General features: G+C 39.2%; 1 protein-coding gene across 4 annotated transcripts; it reads left to right on the forward strand.

Annotated features, from left to right (window-relative positions):
• Positions 1 to 12,486: 12,486 nt before the first annotated feature.
• On the forward strand, positions 12,487 to 15,563 carry LOC116246201 (glucan endo-1,3-beta-glucosidase 4-like). Of its 4 annotated transcripts, XM_031617944.2 has the most exons (5): positions 12,487 to 12,841; positions 12,980 to 13,365; positions 13,483 to 14,233; positions 14,985 to 15,012; positions 15,188 to 15,563. In XM_031617944.2, the coding sequence occupies exons 1-5, from the start codon at positions 12,769 to 12,771 to the stop codon at positions 15,426 to 15,428; spliced, it is 1,479 nt and encodes a 492-aa protein (XP_031473804.1). In that variant the 5' UTR covers positions 12,487 to 12,768; the 3' UTR covers positions 15,429 to 15,563. The 4 variants fall into 4 exon arrangements, with proteins under 4 accessions (XP_031473804.1, XP_031473801.1, XP_031473803.1 ...); XM_031617941.2 differs by having other exon boundaries at positions 12,493 to 12,841; positions 12,980 to 14,233; XM_031617943.2 differs by having other exon boundaries at positions 12,498 to 12,841; positions 12,983 to 14,233.
• Positions 15,564 to 19,631: the final 4,068 nt, after the last annotated feature.

The raw sequence follows: 19,631 nt of genomic DNA on the forward strand, positions 1-19,631 counted from the left end.
GGTAAACTGAGGCCGAGCTCAAGCTCCACTCATTTAAGTTTGTGTCACTTGATTCATATATTTTTTTCTTTCAATAAACCCACAAAAAATGTGTTCACATTCATAAAATTACTTTCATGCCCCTCAAGGAAGACATGAGTCAAGTTTAAGCAATTCAAGCTTACATGAGAAAGTTTAAGTCAAGCCCGAGTTGGCTCGACTCATTGAACAACCCTAGTCAAGATTGCCTCACATTGGTTTCCATTTTTCAAATAATGCAAAATTTTATCTTTTTTTATTCAATTTTTTATATTTTTCTTTTTTTTTAAGTTTGAATTGTTAAACAATTCACAACCGATTCATTCGAATAAGTGAATCAACTGATTTTCTGAATAGCGGTTGATAAATCAAACCTGAACAAACCTCCCCCAGTAGAGCTCTAACCATATATATATATATATATATATATGTGTGTGTGTGTGTGTGTGTGTGTGTGTGTAACCCAACTTCATCACACTACACTTGGTCAATTTGATGAAACAAGATACATGTAAATTTCCAGGATTGAGGGTCACCGTATTTTGCTAAAATTTAGACAACCTCTTTATAAAAAAATTAAAAGTTTATAACTCAAAGATAGAAGCACCGAAAGTTAGAGTTATCACGTTCTTTTGGCTAAAACTTTTACATGCAGCTGAGATTTTATTTTAGCACTTTTTCTCTTTTGAGTTATGTGATGACTGATGAGGCCTTAGTTTAGCAAAAATTAGCTTTTTAATCAGAGAAGTTCCCCACAAAGGGCATTGCATAGCTGATCGTGCTGGTGATACATTGATCATGCATCACTGATTCATTTCGGTGGCTGCTATACTCTTAGGCCTTATGTGGTGGTTAACACCGCACCAGGTTATGATGCATCCCAAGCTCGATACAGATTTTGAATAGAGGAGTTCCCTCACAGGGCATTAATAACATATCTGATCCCGCTGGTGGTGCTGCATAGTGCATCACCGGTTCATTCTTGTTGTTGCTATACTCTTGGGCCTTATATGATGGGCAACATGGCACTAATGTACAATGCATTTGTAGTCTTATTTAGATAGTGTTTGATAGGCTTGTATCTTCAATCCGAAGCTGCATTAAAAGTTGTGCATCATAGATCATCAGTTTAAACAATATGAATATCTTAGTGGTGTGGATCTTAAATTCACATTAAATGTAAAAGACTGTGAATTTAAAGTCGGATGAAGGGAACGTGTCCAACCATAGATTGATGGATTTGAGGTCCTGGTGATCTCAGATCACTACCGATACTGGTGAAACAGATACATGATTGTCAAGAAATTAATAGAAAAAAGGACCATTACATGTGGACATTAGGCTATGCAAAAGAACTGTAGGTACGACAGCTTTAAGCCATTATTAATCCAGCCAAATCTCCTCTGCATGCATCGAGAATGACTCCACGCAAAGATCTAATTATTAATAAATTATATGTGGGTTCAATATAAGTGCCTACCAAGCGAGAACCGAACTTGGTGCAATGAAGCTTTTCTAACACTTATGCATGTTAGTATTTAGTTTCACTTAAAGCATTGTCATTTGAATACACCCAAATCAGCCGGTTCTGGGAGTGATGATTGTAATGACACTAAGGAATGTCACACTGAGAAATGGCCGAAGCTGGTTATATATGTCGTCCCTTGTTCGCACCCCACCCCTTCCTTGAAGGATGTCGAAATGAGAATCAGCAAAATTCTTTCAAAATTTGGGTTTCGAGAAAAATTTTTCGGTATGAGGTTCAACCATTCCTGCGGCCTTTAACAGGGGTAATTAGACAAAGGACTAAGAATCATTTGGATCATGTATGAGTTATTGATGCAAATCTTATATGTTTATGCATTGAGGTTTTGGATTAAAAAACCAAAGTGATTTGAACTTGTTTTGAAAATGAATTCCTTTGATTTGAAGATTGGAGGGTTTTCAGATTGATTTAAAAACCTTTGTTTTGGTGCCATTTGATTTGAAATCCACAATTCTTGGAGATTTTGAAGATTTGAAATTGAGTTCTTTGTTGCGAACTCAAGATGATACATCAGTTGAAATGATGATCATCTTATGATCAAAATTGATTTTGAATTCTTCTTTTGTCAAATCATATGATTTGGTCTAAGATATTTATAAACTTATGATTTGATTAGGTAGAGCTCATTCTTTTGATGAAACATAGGTTCTAAATTGTTAAAAACATTTTTGACCACGATTATGAAATGCAGTGGTTATGTTTTCTTTGGAAGTTAAGTGAAGTTTACAAATTCTTGTTGCCACATGACTTGGTCACTTTTTGCAACTCAAATTTGAACCACTTAATTTATTGAGAATGTGCATGTGGTGCTATTGGCTTTGGATGAAAGTGAATGCATGATATAAGAAGAAAAACTACATGAGACATTTGTCCTTCTCTCTCTCATAATCTCTCAATATTTATTCACATGAAACATTCATTCTTCACTATCACATAATCTCTCAAAGTTTGTTCATTGTAATTACATGTCATACAATCTACACATAGAGACTGATTTTAATTAAAATGTAAGACTTTCTCTAAATGTGCTTATTATATTATTAAGCACATGAATTAGAGATGTAGTCTACAAGCTTGAAACTTAACATAAAATTATCAAAATGATGAAAAATATACAAATGATGCCAAAATCAATTTTTGAAATAGATGGGAGACGTGGATGACATCCACTTTTGTCTCAAAATAGCTAAAAAATCAGATCTTATGTTGATTTAGATAGCTGAAAATTGTGGACATTGATTCCAATAAAGAGCTTGTTTCTTAGCTAGAAACGATAAGTCTTTCAAACCTATTCAAATTTCAGATTTCATACCAATGGAATCGTCAACTGCTTTGGACAATTTTATGATAGTTGGTCTCCTTTTTGAGGAAATGAAATGAAAATTTTCAGCATTTCATGAAATGGATTAGTCTCATGCAAATATGAAAACTCATGAATGAGAACAACAATCCATAAAAAGTATTTTAAGATGCCAATTGGATAGGGTTGGATTTTTTTGTTGTTCCTCAAAGTCTTGCCACTTCATGGCTGAAATTGGCATTTCAAATGTGTAAATTTTGACATTATTAAGCTAATTCCTATAAAGCATGGTTTGATTTCAGCAACTTTCATGTACTTTGCATATGGATTGCTGAAAATAGAAGAAAATTTAAGATGAAAAGAAATTATTTCATTGTTTTGTTCTATGAAAATCAACAAAAATGATCCCCTTTTTTCAAAAAAACCAGTTTGGAAACATGTTCCAACCTGATTTTAAAACAGGAAAATGATTTTTTGGCAAGAGATTGCATGTGTATAACATTGCGTGTATATATATATATATATATATGTATTCTACTCTTCAAAATGAAATTTAATCAAGAAACCACATAATTCATGAATAATGATGATTCATGGCTGGGTTCTTTTACGTAAGAAGATTGAAAACTTGTTTCTAATCTCCCATCCACCCTTGATCAATTGAAAAAACATGAAATAAAATGACTTTAAATAGAAAAGATGAACGAATGCTCAAACAAGTCCATCCTTAGTTTCGCAATGCAAAGGTGAATCACATTCATGAGAATGCATCCATCCTTAATAGGCTTTCTCGTCATATATGTTGCAACAAAAACACTCTCTCACCGTGGGATTCTCTCATGGCAGGGAGTTCAAAATAGTTTTAAGCTGGTTGTTTTGAAAGGAACGTGGCCTTGGGGCTCTTTTCAAAATTTGATTCATGGGTTCATCTTTTAAAAAAACCGACACATGCATGCATTATGCATTAACATGTACATTTAATGATAGTTTTCTCATAGCTGGATATCATTCCCAGCTACAAAATAAATGAAAATAAACCTCTCCCATGAATTGCTAAAATTAAAATCAACCAACAAGAAGCTAAAGTATAGGAGAAATGAGTTAAAATCACCTACCTTGCCGATCTTGATGTTTGATCTTCTTCTTTACTTGTTTTCTAAATCAAACAATCTTAAGCAAGAATAAGAGCTTGGATTTGAGCTTAGTAAAGCAAGAAGAAGTAGAATGACTTGCTGGAATTTGCAGTGGGGATGAGAGAGCTTCTCTCCACGAAAATTCTAAGGGTTCACTTAAGCACCATAACTTAGCAAACTCGCTAGAGAGAATAGGGGAAATGAAGAAGAGAATGAGAGAGAAGGGGGAAGAGGGAAGAGGGCTTGGGCAAATTTTCTTTCTCCTCCTTGGCATCTCCCTCCTAACTCCTTTGCTGCAGTAACTTGATGAAAACTTTAAAAATTTATCGCCCCCCCCCCCACCCTTTCATTGCCAAGGGAGGATTTATATAGAATAGAAGAAGGGTTTAACCACCTTCCTAACCAACCTTGGAAACTCACTTAAGAATTTGGAGACTTGTAAAATGAGTTAAATAGAGTTTAATAGCTTCAATTAATCACTCTTAGCCCATTTACACGAGCTAGGTGGATTGGGCTAGGCATGGTCAACCTTGGTTCAAACCTAGCTGAACAACCTTGACCAAAATTTTGGATGAAAATGCCCTTGTGTCGGCTATTGCCTCATTTTACTCTTTATTTTTTTCTTGGTTTGAATTGAGCTTGTTAGGTTAAAACCTAGTTGTTAAGCTCTAAATGTTATTGAATTATGACAATTCAATAAAAATTTGAATAAAATTTGAAAATTCCATCAAACTTGGTACAAAAAGGGTATTTTCGTCCATAACTTGATTGAAGATGGATTTCAACTAAACCGAACTTTGGTTTGAAATATTAAATTTTAATTTGGTAATTGATTTATGCATTTGACAAATCCAAATGTATATATTTGCCTTTCATAAAATCCTAATTTAGGTTCTGTAATCTCAATTTGCTCATAAAAGGGCAAAATTGTTCAGATTGATCAATTTCGACCAATTGACCAAAGTCAAAGCTCATTTGCAAGTAGTTTGACTTTGTTTGAAGTAATTTGATGAATTTGAGCTAAGAAAGCTCTAAATTGGGCTAAATTGTACTTTGACTAAGTTTAGTCAAAAATTCGATTCAATCAAAGTCTATTTTCGTCCACTAAGAAAGCTCTACTCATGTTGACCAAGCCTAGCTGAAATGGGCACCACATTTAGGTGCGCCCAGATCAAACCTACTTGGATTAAGTAGGCTAGGTGAGTTTAATTCTAACACCTATTGCTTCTTTGGAATTTGATTTTTTTTTTAACTAAGGGGGAGAGAGGGAGATTAATGTCTCTCTTTTCCTATGAACCCTAATTCATTTCCTTTTGAAAATTATTTTTTTATTTAATTGAGGGAAGATATTTTCGAAAAAGAGGGGGTGTGTGACCTATTGTGTGGGCCCACATGTGGGTTCCTCATAACATTCTAGACCAAATTTGAACCAATTCTCATATTTAAATCAAAATTTGAATTTTGTAATTGGAACTGGATTCCGAATGACATTTGTAATTGGATTTGGATTGCAAATCATAATTTGGATTGGGTTTGGATTCTAAATCATAATTTGGATCTAGTTTGGACTTGTAATCTACATTGAGATTCGTGTCATGAATCAAATTCATAATTTGAATCTAAATTGTGTTTAGATTCAAAATTGACTTTGAAATTGCAATTTTTCACAATTCTTTTGCAAAATTTTGACATTGCTTCAATTTTGGTGTGAAAAAATTTGGGATGTTAATAGATGCCGCTCTTTGCTATTAAGAAAGTTGAAGACTTTGCTTAATAACAAAGATTTGCACACCAAATTTTTGCAAATTGTTTGAAAAATCTATTTTTCAAATAGTGATGAGCCGTCCTCACTTGAGAGGAAATGCTATGCATAGACCTGAAATAATAAGATTTTCCTCTATCTCATAGGCGACTATGTAGAGAAATTAATGTTGATTGAAAAATTTTACAATTTTGGAAGTTTTTGCATTTGATGATTCGAGAACTTAGCCCTTGACGCCATTTTAACCATTGGTAAGTGTTTTTTTCTCTCTTTTTATTTTATTTTATTTTGCTTAGCTTTCCACCTTTTGGTTTTAGCTTTTGAATTTTGATTTTCTTTTTGAGCTAGCCTTCACTCTTGGGGGAATTCCTCACCACCCCAAAAGCTACTACGGAGTTCCACCATTTTGGTGGTTTTGTATAATTTGCATTGAGCAATATCAAGTCTATCAGAGTTTCTTTTGAACTCTTATAGTAAGCATTGAGCCGGTAACTCCCAGACCAGTTGGCCTTAGGGTACCAAGTGTAAAACACTCCTCGGACTTACTTACTCGAATTCAGAAGACTTTAAGAGACTTAATATAAGCAAAATGTTCATGGATTGCTTTTAGCTTCACGGTGTAAGCATAGGTCGTATGCCCAACCGCGCCTGCAGTGCTTTGAACCAGAGGAACAACTACACTCACCTCGAGCTCATCGCTCAACTTATTTTGCATCTTGCCAAGATCTTTTAGGTCACAAGGGTTTTTTCTTATGGCGTCTCATCCTTTACAAGTGCCCAATTGTCAGGACCAACATTAATTTCTATACATTAATCTCTCAATTTTATTGAAATTTCTTGCATAGTTCAAGCCAATGCCCTTGCAATTGTCCTCAAGACTTGGGCTAAGTTTGAAAATTTTAGAAATTTTGATGCATTTTTGAAACTTTCTTTAAGGGATGCTATGCCCCTTGATTTGAAAATTGATAAGAATGTGCTTATCAAAACACAATTGTTTTGAAAATTTTTGAAATTTTTGAATTGTAAATTCAAGTATAGAATTTCTTGAAATGCAAAGCATTAATTGGATCAAGGATTTCGACCCCATCTGCGTCAATCAACTGATAAGAATTGCAAGGTAAAACTTCTTTGATGACATATGGTCCTTTCCAATTTGGTGCCTATTTTCCTTTAGGTTTACTCTTGAGTGGAACTACAGATCATAGTACCATTTAACTAGAATTTTTTTTCAATGACCGATTTGACATAATATCAGGTGACTCTCTTGCAATAGACTTCAGCATGCTCTGCCGCTTATAGCATTTTCTCATCTAAGAGGTCTAAGCAAGCCTCTTTTATACTTGCTAATTGGGAGTTTAATTAGTGCAGCAAATTTTATCGTTGGTTTTTGGACATGTAATGGAATGACAATTTTCTTTCCATATACTAACTCTGCTGGTGTAGCATTGGTGGGCGTTCGAATTGTGGTTCGATACGCCCAAAGTGCATTATGTATTTTCTCGTGTCAATCTCGGTCTGTTTCAACAGTCCTTTCTAATATACGAATCAAAATCTTGTTGGTTGTTTTTGCCTAACCATTACCATGAGGGTAATATGGGAAAGAAAAGAGATGTTGTATTTTGTATTTGTGACAGAGATTGTGCACTTTTTCATTTTTAAAATGAGTACCATTGTCAGAAACGATATCGTGTAGGATGCCAAATCTACACCAAAGGTTTTTGTGAATGAAGGATACTACATGTCGTCCTTCGACTGTTTTTAAGGTGATTGATTCGACTCATTTGGTGAAATAATATGGAGCTGCAAGAAAATACCTGTGCCCATTTGAGGTAGGTGGATTGATTGGACCGACCACGTCGAAGGCCCACATAGAGAACGGCTAGGGTGAGTTGACTGAATGAAGGTATGTTGCTGGAGCATGAATTGATGGTGCATGCAATTGACATTTGATGCATTTTTTGACAAATTGGTGATAGTCTCTCTGCATTGTGGGCCAATAGTAACCTGCTCTGACTATCTGCTTGACAAGGGTCTGATACCCTACATGTCCCCTGCAAATTCCTTCATGGGCTTCTTGAATGACTTCTAATGCCTCATTTGTATCGAGACATCTAGCATATTTTGTGTTGAATCCTCTTCTGTATAGGATGTCATCTAAAATGAAATATCTTGAAGACATGTGTCTCAGAGCTCTTTGCTCTTTTTGAGACATTTCAGGTGGAAGTGTACCTGTTTGGAGAAAATCTTTGATGTTCTGATACCATGGTGTTTCTCTGTTTTTTGTTTGTAACACATATTCTTGTATGACAAAAGATGGTTGTTTGAGTCTTCCGACTTCAAAAAATCTAATAGATTTTCTAGGTTTGAAGGTTATGGTGGAGCCCAAACTGGCCAAACCGTCTACAATTGGGTTAAATTTTTTTTTGACATGCAAGGGTGTATACTCCTCGAATTGTTTTTGGAAAAAACCTTTTTTTGACATCATTTTTTTGACCGTCGCTCCTCTTGGCCTGACCCGCGGATGGTTTGGCCCGTCCCTGGAAAAAATCCTGGCTCCGCCCCTGTTTGTAAGGTCATTCTATAACCTCTTTAAAGAAATGAGTTCGCTCCTTGGGCATTTTGCCATCCTTTCCAGTGAATCAATAGAATTCATTTTCAATTGAATCCTCTGCAGCCTAGGTCTCGTCGTTCCCATAGCTTCTCCTCCATTAATGTCGATATATATATATATGTATATATTGATCCGTCAGGGGCTCATCTCGCTTGTCAACCCTCCAAAACAACTTTTATTTGTAATCTTGAAATTGCGGTGTCGCACCATTTTGTTTGAGCACCTGTATCTACGCATTCTGCATTGCTTTTGGACGAGTTAAGTAAAGGAAGGTGCTCTCTTTAGGGAGGCCGTGGTTATAGTCCTTCGTCTTTCGGAGTTTTTCAACAACCGATTAACAATTAGGGCTGCAAAATATATCGGATCCAGGATATGAGTATGCCATTTTTCTGATGCATTTGGCTCACCATGAGCCCATTGATGCTCCCTTTGGAAACAGTACTGGGAAAGCCTCACTTGAGCAAGTACTAAACCTAAAAGGATGCGTTTCTCCTTGTTTTCAACTCGTAGACCCCAAATATTATAATGAATATAATATGAAGCCTAGAAAAGAAAAAGCGACCAAATTTCCAACCACCAAAACAAAATTAACAACTGCCTTCATCCTTTATCACCTATGGCTCAATCGGATCTATTTTCATTATCGAATTGTTCTTGGCACCATCATCCATATAAATTCCTCCTCATTTGATCGAGCTCAAAATTTTACATTTCTACCTCTAAAGCACGACTATATCATTGTTGCAGCGAACATTTTTAGAACTTCAGGCTCTTCCCAGCATCTCAAAGAGGCATTAACATGCAACAATGAACCTACAAAACAGGAGAAAGATGAAAAAGAAACGAGACACAATGGTGAGAGTTTAGGGATGTTTGCGGTTTGCTTCAAGGAGGAGGCCTAGATTATACAACTGAACTGATCAATTGTTCCTTTGAACTGTCCTCTGTTAATAGAGGTCGTGGGCTTAAATAGATGTGTACATGACATACCTTGGTCATTCCCATTATGCCCAGTCTACCAGTTTCATGGCTAGGGCAATTGATAAGAAAAAATGAAAATGCGAATTAGGGGAGGCGATTGCGATTTGCGCTTGACCTAACGAGCCGTCGGGCTGGGCCGGGCTATAGAAACGATAACCGGGCCCGACCCGTTAAGATCTCGGGCCGGGCCGGGCTTACTAAAGTTGAACCCGATAAGAGATTTTTTCAACCCGGACCCGGCCCGGGGCGTCCCCTAATTCGCATTTTCATTTTTTCTCCATCGAGGGAGGCAGAGCTTCAGAGAGAAGAGAAGAAAGAGGAAGAAAAGAGGAGAAAGAGGCAGAGCTCCCTCTACGCTCCGACTCTTCTTCGTTCGTTGTCTTGCTCACAACTCTTGGGAGAAGAGGGGAAAGAGGAAGAAGTTGTAGGAGGAGAAGAAGAAGAAAGGGAAAAGAGGGTTATCCACTGAAGATAGCAGGTTTTTTTATGTTTTTCCCATTTGCTGTTAAGTACTCGTCTTTGCTGTATCTTTCATATCTTTGGGTTGTATCTTGTGCATTCAGTGCTTACGGTTTTGGGTATGCGAGAAATCTTGCTAGGATGGCGGTGGCGGAGTTGTTGCTGGGTGGTCGATCCTATACAAACGGCGCTCCCTGCCTGCCTGCCTCCTCTTCTGGTTTAAAGAAGATGGGGGTGGGAACGGCCTGAGCCCTCCATGAAATCTCTCCCGAGGGGGGCTTCTGCAGATCTGATACGATGGCATCTCGTTGGTGATGTTTACTAACCGCTCGAAGGAGAGATGCTTTCGCCTTTAGGGACCACCAACTAGAGTCCCGCCTGTGCACTGTGCAGGTCGGTTGCATAAACCCTAGCAACATTTCAGGAAGAAGAAGAAATCTTGGATGGGGAGGAAAATACGATAAGAAACCGACCCGGCCCGGCCCTTCAGTTAACAAAACGGGCTTGGCTGGCCCTCGGGCATGGTCGACCAGGCCCGGTACCCGGCCCGCCCAGGCCTAACCTGTTCAATCATATGCAGAAATATACAGTAATTTATCAAATATTAGTGTTATCAGAGACTATAGGTCCGTAATCCGTATCAGCTGCTTCGTTCGGTTCAGCACCTAATCAATGTAATATGGACCAGAAATTGGCCGATACCAGGTCTCGTATCGGCTGAACAGACTGATAAAATTTTGATGAAAACTGTTTTAACGTTTAAATACATATTTTTTAAAGGCTAATATGCTGCACACTGCCCAAACGCAATATTGCTTTTATGGCCTCCCATTTTTCACGACATTGAGTTGAATGACGTTCAATTTAACCTGATTTTCTTCAATTTAATCGATGACTTTAAGTCCACATTTCAGCGGTAACAGAAAAAAAAAAAAAACATCAAGAACTGTTTTTTCTTGTTGAAATTAAAAACACAAATTTAACAAAAACATAGAAACTTTCCTCGACTATGATCCCTTCTTTTCCCTTTTTTATGTCAAATAAGAAAGCCCTGTCCATGTTTGATACGTTTTAGAATAGTAAACAGATATATATTTTGAATTTAACCACGTAGGTTAATTTCAAATAAATTTTCTTGAAGCGATAAAAAAACAACATTATAGAATAATTGTATATTTTTTGTTATATGTATAGGTAACCTGATTTAACCGCGCGCCTATATTTCTTGGACCGCATAAGCCTTTCTTCTTATTTTTACTATTAAGAATTGAAAATTTTAACAACTTTGAAACTTAAATTTTCAAATTTGAAAGATTGTTAATTTTACGACTTATTTTGTATCACGGCAGCGAAAGAGAGAGGGCTATGAGCTGAAAGCTCCTTCTTTTGCAACTGCACTGTCAACGTGATTCACTCAATATAACGGAAAAGAGAAAAAGGAACCCTTTTTTCTTCTCTCAAGCAACTACCTACCAAATTTCCAAATTCCATTCTTTCCACCCGTTGGAACAAAAAAAAAAAAAACAAGCGAAGACTTTCTTGATTGCCCGACATTTTAATATGATTTCAGAAACCTATTGACTATTTTATTATTTTTCGGAAACTATGTCTGAAACAGGTTGTTTTTTTTTATGAAAGGCACATATCATAGGATGGTCATACCCTTTGGCAGTCGTGAGTAAAAAGGCATAACTGCCCCATATTAATATGGGGATTGAGACATTGTGTTCTTTTACCACGTAAAATGACATAAGTCGCCCTCCAACTATATCTGATTTTAGCTTGTCTTATCCATCCAACTACAATGTCAGTATAGCTAATTAAAACAATAATAAGTAATTAAGGGCCTGGGCCTGTTTCGTTGACACCCTAAACCGTTATTTTAGAAGACAAAATGGTCGAAATTAGATTTTTCATAAATTCAATATTAATAAAACATGTGTTGCTTGAATAACTTAGCCCGCTCAAGTTTTTCACAAGAAACTCATGTCTTATCTCCCAAAGACATAAGTCGTGTTTCAAAAATTAGTTAAAAAACCAAATTCTTACAAAACCTAGTTTATCGTCTCAAGGTATTGTCCAAACCTAAGTAGACTTGAGCTCGTTTTAAGTTCAAGTCAAGCTGAGTCTAATTGAGCCATATATTTAAAAAGTTTTATTCAAAATAAAAGAAACAAATGATGTTGAAATGATAGTTTACTTTATAAAACCAAAACAGAGAATCGAGTATAACAATAGAATTTTTTGTATTAGTAATATAAAAGCTTTAATATATACATTTAAATCAATTTGCCAAGTCCAAGAGAACCAAACTAAAGTGTGTCGAGCTCTCGATTCATCTTCAAAAAAAAAAAAAAAAAAAAGAAACCGAGTTACATATTTTTTTAAGGGTGGGCATTGGGCCAGGCCTATCGGGCCCGAGACGGAGCCCAATCGGGCTAGGCCGGGCCGGCCCAGCGGCCGCCTGGCCCAGGCTTAGTTTTTTTACCAGTCACGAAATTATGTCTAAACTTACCTTAATTTTTTTACCAGTCACCAGATTATGTCTAAACTTAGCGGACCCTAGATGAAAATACTTTCTGAAGCAATAGCGTTTGAAGGAAAGTGACTCCACGCTGGACCTACAGGTCGGGCCGAGGCACAGGGTGCGGACGGCCGTGGATGACAGCTCTTCTTCGCAGTAACCGATTGTTTTACTTTTACCGCCATCAAAGAGAATCCAAATAGTCGGAGGGAGAGAGAGAGAGGGAGGGAGAGCTTTGAGAGCACGGAGCAGCCCAAGTGTCTCCTCCTACCTTCCTGTCCTCGATTCTGGCGTTCCCCATCTGTCCATCGCTACCTTCCAACACAAAGCGGCAGCTAAAGGAGAAATTAGAAGAAGATTCACGGCGAGAGGTACTCAGGAAGTGAAACTCAACAGTAAGCCGCGGCCTGTGATATCTCCTTTGTTGGTAAACCATGCCGCCGGAAATGCCGCCGGCGGTTCTCCCCCTTCTTCTCTCCTTCATCTTCCTGCTCCCTATGGTCTCAGGTACGTACTCCCAACCGCATCAATCGCAGTCTTTTAGGTGCTTTTTTTCCACTTCTTTTCCTCCTCTGCTTTTCTGGGGTTTTCTTCTTTTTCTGTTGGTTTCTCTGCTCGTTGCTGAAACAAGATTTGTTCATGGAGAAGGGGCGTTCGTGGGGGTTAACATCGGCATGGCTATGGCTGACCGGCCCAAGGCCGAGGAGGTAGTGAGGATCCTTCAGGACCAGGAGATCACCCACGTCCGCCTCCTCGACCCCGACCGCGAGCTGCTGAAGGCCCTCGCCGGCACCGGCATCCAGGTCATGTTAGGGCTCCCCAACAACGAGCTCCTGCGCGTTGGGCAGTCCCGGGCTGCGGCTGCCGATTGGGTCAAGCGCAACGTCGCCTCCTACCTCCCTGCGACCAACATCACTTCCATCGCCGTTGGCAGCGAGGTGCTTACCGTCATTCCTAATGCTGCGCTCGTCCTCTTCCCCGCGATGAGGTTTCTCCACTCGGCGCTCCTCGCCTCCAACCTCGACTCGCAGGTGAAGGTCTCTACTCCTCAGTCCATGGACATCATTTTCCAGCCCTTCCCGCCCTCGGCAGCCACCTTCAACTCCTCCTGGCTTCCCATCCTCTTCCCGATTCTCCGTTTTCTGCAGAACACTCGCTCCTTCTTCATGCTCAACGCCCATCCTTACTACGGCTATGTCAAGGCAGGCGGCATCTTCCCCCTCGACTACGCGCTCTTCCGGCCGCTCCCCTCGGTCAAGCAGATCGTCGACCCCAACACCCTCTCTCACTATAATGGGATGTTCGATGCCATGGTCGATGCCGCCTTCTACTCCATGGCAGCTGCCAACTTCTCCACTATCCCCATCGTGGTGACGGAAACGGGTTGGCCGTGGCAGGGCGGTACGGGGGAGCCAGATGCGACCGTTGAAAACGCTTTAACCTACAATGCCAATCTCATACGGCGAGTGATCAACGACACCGGCACGTCCGGCCGGCCGGGGGCGGGAATCGGCACCTATATCTACGAAATGTTCGACGAGGACATGAAGGCAGGGCCTGTCTCTGCCAGGAGCTGGGGGGTCTACTTCCCTAACGGGACGGCGATTTATTCTCTGGCGATTGGCACCGGCGTGACGACCAACACCACCTCCGGCCCGGTGGTGTTCTGCGTGGCTCGGCCAGACGCCGACCCCGTGGCATTGAAAATGGGGCTTGACTGGGCCTGCGGCCCTGGCTCTGCGAATTGCACGGCAATTCAACAGGGGCAGCCCTGCTTCCTGCCTGACACCCTCGCCAGCCACGCTTCCTACGCCTACAGCGATTACTACCGCAAGACGGTGACCGCCGGTGGCACCTGCGACTTCAATGGCACAGCGACTCTCTCTTACTCGGATCCCAGTGAGTGCACCCCCTCTCTCTTACTCTGAAACTTGAAACCAGGAAATGTGACGCCAGAAGCTTGCTTAATAAAGAAGACCGAGATCGTGAGGGCTGGGAAAAATGATGGGACACGTAAAATCTATAGTTTTACTTTTACTTGAATGGCGATTCCAAAGTCTGGATTTTTTTATCTCCTTTGTGATGGATTTCTAATTTCAGATATCGAGATAATTAACTTTTTTTCGACGACAGTGAAATCCGTGATGGTCACGTGGATTCGACGTGTTTCTTGGGTCCCTTTTATGGATTCGAGACGCGGTAGATGTAATAATTTTCATATCAAAACACCCTTGACAAATTTATAAACAATATGATGTGCCATTTAGCCATTTCACTGTACTGTAGTGTCCAGAATGTGCTTGTGTCTTAGGCCCTCCGGAACTTCCAGAGAAGTGAGAAACTAACTTCTCAAACTTATCTTCTTCGAAAATGGCTTGCTGGGTTTGAAGTTTAAATTTGTTTCTTCCTTTGTTTTCACTTTTCTGACAAAGCTTAATTAAGCAGTTAATTTTTCTGGTAACAAGACATTAGAACCTGGTTGGGGGCTTCATTCTCGTATTGCGGCTAGTTAAAAAAGTTGAAATCCGTGGAAGGGTTACTCCGCATTACTTCTGTAGTTCCGAATGGTACATGAAACCAAGCTAGAAATATTCATGGATTTCTATTCAGTTGTGATACTAATCTCTCTGTGTTGGGCAACTGTCTGCAGGCCATGGAAGCTGTGTTTATGTGGGGAGGTAAGTTCACCTTTAATGCTCCTCGTTCAACACATACACACACACATACCAGAGAGAGAGAGAGAGAGAGAGAGAGAGAGAGAGAGAGAGAGAAGGATCTGCCTTCTGTCAAATAAAGTACTTGCCATAATAAATAGCAAGCCAAGGGTTTCTCATCTCTGTGCATTTTGCTCAGCAGCTCGGGCTCCACAGCTACTCCTGGAGGCAGCAGCGGCGGCACCGGAGGAGGGGGTACTGCAATGGGTCCAACGGCAATGCCGCCATCTTCTGGGGGTAATTCCAGATCCCCCCTCGTCTCTCACTTCTGCATTTCTACCTTGTGGACGAGTATCTGGGCCCTTCTGCTCGTCTCTGTAGCTTGTAGGCCCCTCCCCTTGGGGACCCAGTTTTGCCTTGTCCGTGCATCCGTAATTTGAAAGGTAGAGAGAGAATTCATGATGTACTTATTCGAATTCTAATGTTTATGTATGATATCTGTAAGAGGTCAAGCATCAGTGAATGCAATTCATTACAACCTTTCCTCTTGTATACAATCGGTTACTTTTCTTTCACTGTCCCCACTTTTACTCTTCATGTTGTAAATGGAGCTCAATTAATGGCGTCTTGATTTGTTGGTGTTTCATGTGGGAGAGGCACATTCCCAGATCGCCAAAATAAGCCAAGGGGAAGAAGAAGTGTGGGAGAAAGAGCAGAGTCAGTTTCTGTGTAAAGTTAACACTGCTTCGTCTGTAGCTTTTAATGATGCAGTCGAATGACGACTCGACCTGCGCATTAAGCGAGCGACCGGCGAATATTGCTTGCTTTTAGCTCTCATTGAAAATTGATGGTGGGAGTAAAGTTCTCTGGCTTTGAAGTGCAGGTGAGGGAGAATGGTTGACAAGAACACTCTGCTAACTTTAAAGGCGTCTCCTGGCTTGCACTGCAGCTTCCCATAGCTAATGGCTCTGTGGGCCCCCGCCTTCTCTTGATTCTACGGTTCACGGAGTTCGATTTCGTCTCTGCAGAGAGGTGATAGGTGGGCACTTGCAGTATCCACCGTCATTTTCTTGCCTGCTTGGTGTAATGGGAAGCGTTGGGGATTTCAATGGCGAAACAATGTCCAAACAAGGGGAATCTTTCTTCGCTCGCATACTTTGTGCAACTTTGGAAAGTTAAACTTTTATAGGAGTAGCGGGGTGAAATGTTTTTGAAGGTGTATTGAAGGGTGAAATTTCGCCTGCCAACACGTCCTCAAATGGTAACACCATTGAAATTTTTCACGAAAAAATTCATCCCTGTTAAGACAATTCAAAGGCTAAATTTCAAACAAAGATGCATTTCTTGCGGTATTTTTAGAATACGCTGCTGATGCGTTGGATTTAATATGTTGATATTATTGGGATACTTCCTTTATGTGTCTTTACCGCAGGAGAAACGATGTTATTGAGAAGCGAGCAAAAACTGCATATGTTTTTTGCTATAGAAGGTGTTAAGCGTGAGCAAAAACGATTGAGGGATTGGTGGACAAGTTGTGATGACAAAGATAGGTTGAAATGGTTAAAAGGAGTATATTGCATGCTTTTAAAGTCTAAGACTTTATTAAAGAGGAGACTTTATTACGTGCTTTTAAAAAGGAGACTTTATTAGACGCCTTACAAAATCTTCAACACTTGGGAGTGAGAGGGCACTTCGTAAGTGGTTAACTGATAGTGGGTGGAAAAAATATTGAACCGGGCTCCTTATTGGGCCCCGACAGTTACTTTTGGCCCACTATGCCTAAACCATGGCTTGGGCTCAGGTTTATTTTGGACCGGGTACCGAGTACTAGATGGGTAACACCAACCATTCAATATATATGTTTTTAAGGCCATGTTTTGATGAGCTGAAAATATCTTGTAGAAATAGAAATAAAATTCATTTTTTTTTTCTGCCCGTCAAACTTGAGATAAGAAAACTTGTTGGGTTGATTTTTATAAACTTTATTTCTAAAATTTCGTCCCTCCCCAAGGGGCAGAAAAAAATTTATAGGATGAAAACAATGCCCGTTGATGAGCATGAGTATCCATCACAGCTGCATTCCTCCCAGCTTCAGCCTCACCAGGCGGTGCATCTCAGCCACCCACCATTTGAAGCAAGGAAGACTATAATTATGATGCTCAAAACAACAGCCTCGGCACCCTCTTCTTAGGTTTCTGGCGACCCATATTATAATCACGACCAAGGGTTTTTGTGCCCAAGGTTAGAGAGGGAGAGAGAGAGAGAGAAAGAGAGAGGGACAGAAATCCCGGCCGACTCTTGCGACGGCTGGCCACTGTTTTTTTTGGTGACAGAAAAATAAAACCTAAAACGGAAAAAAATAGATCAGAAACCCATAATCTCTCAGGCATTTCATCAATCGCCGGTGGTTGATCACAGCCATTTCTTCAGTCTCGGGTCCCCAGCCGTCAGTTGTCAGACCCCATAGACAGCTTATCCATCTCTAGCCGCAGCTCGTCAAACGCTCGACACAGTGAAGTAGAAAGAATGATAGAATGCAGACGAACATGAAAAAGGGAAGAAAAAAAAAACATTGAACCCTTTTCATAAAAAAATTTCACTTCAGCCCAATATTTTTTTATTTACAAAATTATTCAGCATCCTTTACCAAAATTAGTTAGATGCCCCATGATTTTTAAATAAATTCCAAACTTCTCCTTATTTCCAAGGATCCACATTTTATCGTTATTTATCTGAGAAACTTGTTTCCAAGGATGTCAATCCAGATCTATCAAACAACCAGCCATTTTGAAACTATGCATTTTATTTTCATTCTACTATTCTAGAATTTTGTTTTTGGGAACCTCTTTCATATTCCACAATTCCTGGCTGTCAAACGTTACCTAAAGGTAAGAAATTTGATGGTAATATGCTTTAATTTTTGACAAGCTTCTACCATTTATTGGAATTTTTAACTGTTTAAGTTCTTGCTATAGAATAACTTTAGTAGTCTTTTGCTGTCATAGTCTATGATAATGGCGAGCAATTTCTATGATTTGCTGTCATAGTCTATGATAATACCTCATAAGTCCTAATATACTATGAATTATACAGTCATAATGAAAACAACTACAAGTGTCAACTTAGTGTTCTTCCTGATATGGCTTGTCTAGTTAAGAGATAAACACGACCTGATATGGATTTATAGCCGTCTTGAATTATGTGAAGTTAGAATCTCTATACCAAATGATCTATGACTAGTCCAACTTCCATATGTGAGCACAAAATCCTTCATTCTATACAAATACTATATTACCTATTTGGTTGCCCTCAATTGATCCACCCCGAAATTATTGAGATATCTGCTTAAAATCTTATAGGAATCTTCTAAAAATCCTATAGATATATGCAATATTTAGATGTGTATAAACCGATCATATATTAGACTCCTAATAGCACATGCAAAGAAAATCAATTCTATCTCTTAAAATTCAACTTTATTCTTGGGACACTGCCAAAGACTAAATTTACCTCCTTTAGTAATATGAGTATTTTCTACCTTACAATCCTTCATACGATTGCTTTTCGAGCGAGTAAGAGGTTGACAACCTCCTGCCTGAAAAAGAGACATGAGAGCCCCCCATTCCTTGTGCCCTTGGGTCATGGTCTTTTAAGGTTGAAGTTGAAAACTAACTCAATAAAAGAATTAAAGCTATTAGATCTTACCATGGTAATGAATACTATGAGTGATTTGATCGATTAGGTGAACAATGATATCATTGTTTGCTTTATAGCAAACTGTGAATTCTACAGTAATACAATATCATCCCTTAGTTATGAACCGACAAAAAGTCAAGTATTAGACTCTTTCATAATAGGGGATGTGGCATTGGGCCGGGCTGGGCTGGCTGGCTCGATTAAATTCCCTACCTCAAAGCCCAAATGTTTAATAGGGCCAGCCTGTTAGTAATTGGGGCAGGGCAGGCTGATGAATTATCGGGCCTGAGGCAGAAACATTTGCACAAGGCCTGATTTGGACCCGTTATTAATGGGTTGGTGGGGCTTAGTGTATATCTACCTAACATATGTATATCATTTTTCAATTCAATTAAACTACTTGCTATAGTCTAAGCATGAATATCAAAACTGAAAGGATTATTACCTGCATTTCTTACATCAAGTAATATGTATGGTTTTACATGTAGAAAATTAAAAGTATATTTAAGTCTAACAATAACATCTCAAGGAACTCTTGTCCCTCGACCAATAACATAATTAGATCTTAGATAAATAAAACACTTTCAAACTTTGAATTTCACCAAGGCTTTTATAGGTGTCTCCATTTCTCCATTTGAAAGGAATGACAAAAGTATGACTCACAAAACACTCTCAATGATTAGTTTAGAAATTACATAAAAATAACATGTAATGAATATTAAATAGTAAACTAGAACACACAAAATGCAGAAGGTTTACCATTATGAAATATGAATCACACATCAAATCATCATTCATCACCAGAAGAATCTTATTTGTCTTCAATACTGCAACACACATCATTATAAGCATATTACAAGGTTAGTATAACATGAAAAACAAATGGAATGATTAGAATCTAGCATTGAACAATGAACATCTTACCTTTCACATGAACTATCTTTATT

Source organism: Nymphaea colorata, chromosome 1, assembly GCF_008831285.2.
Source record: "Nymphaea colorata isolate Beijing-Zhang1983 chromosome 1, ASM883128v2, whole genome shotgun sequence".
In the NCBI taxonomy this organism is placed as follows: Eukaryota; Viridiplantae; Streptophyta; class Magnoliopsida; order Nymphaeales; family Nymphaeaceae; genus Nymphaea; species Nymphaea colorata.

What these genes read in the sequence shown, in the direction of transcription:
- LOC116246201 (XM_031617941.2), top strand. Translation starts at nt 12,769, where the DNA reads ATGCCGCCGGAAATGCCGCCGGCGGTTCTCCCCCTTCTTCTCTCCTTC. An exon ending in CCTGCTCCCTATGGTCTCAG is followed by an intron (nt 12,842 to 12,979) that starts GTACGTACTCCC and finishes TTGTTCATGGAG; the next exon opens with AAGGGGCGTTCGTGGGGGTT. An exon ending in AGCTGTGTTTATGTGGGGAG is followed by an intron (nt 15,013 to 15,187) that starts GTAAGTTCACCT and finishes CATTTTGCTCAG; the next exon opens with CAGCTCGGGCTCCACAGCTA.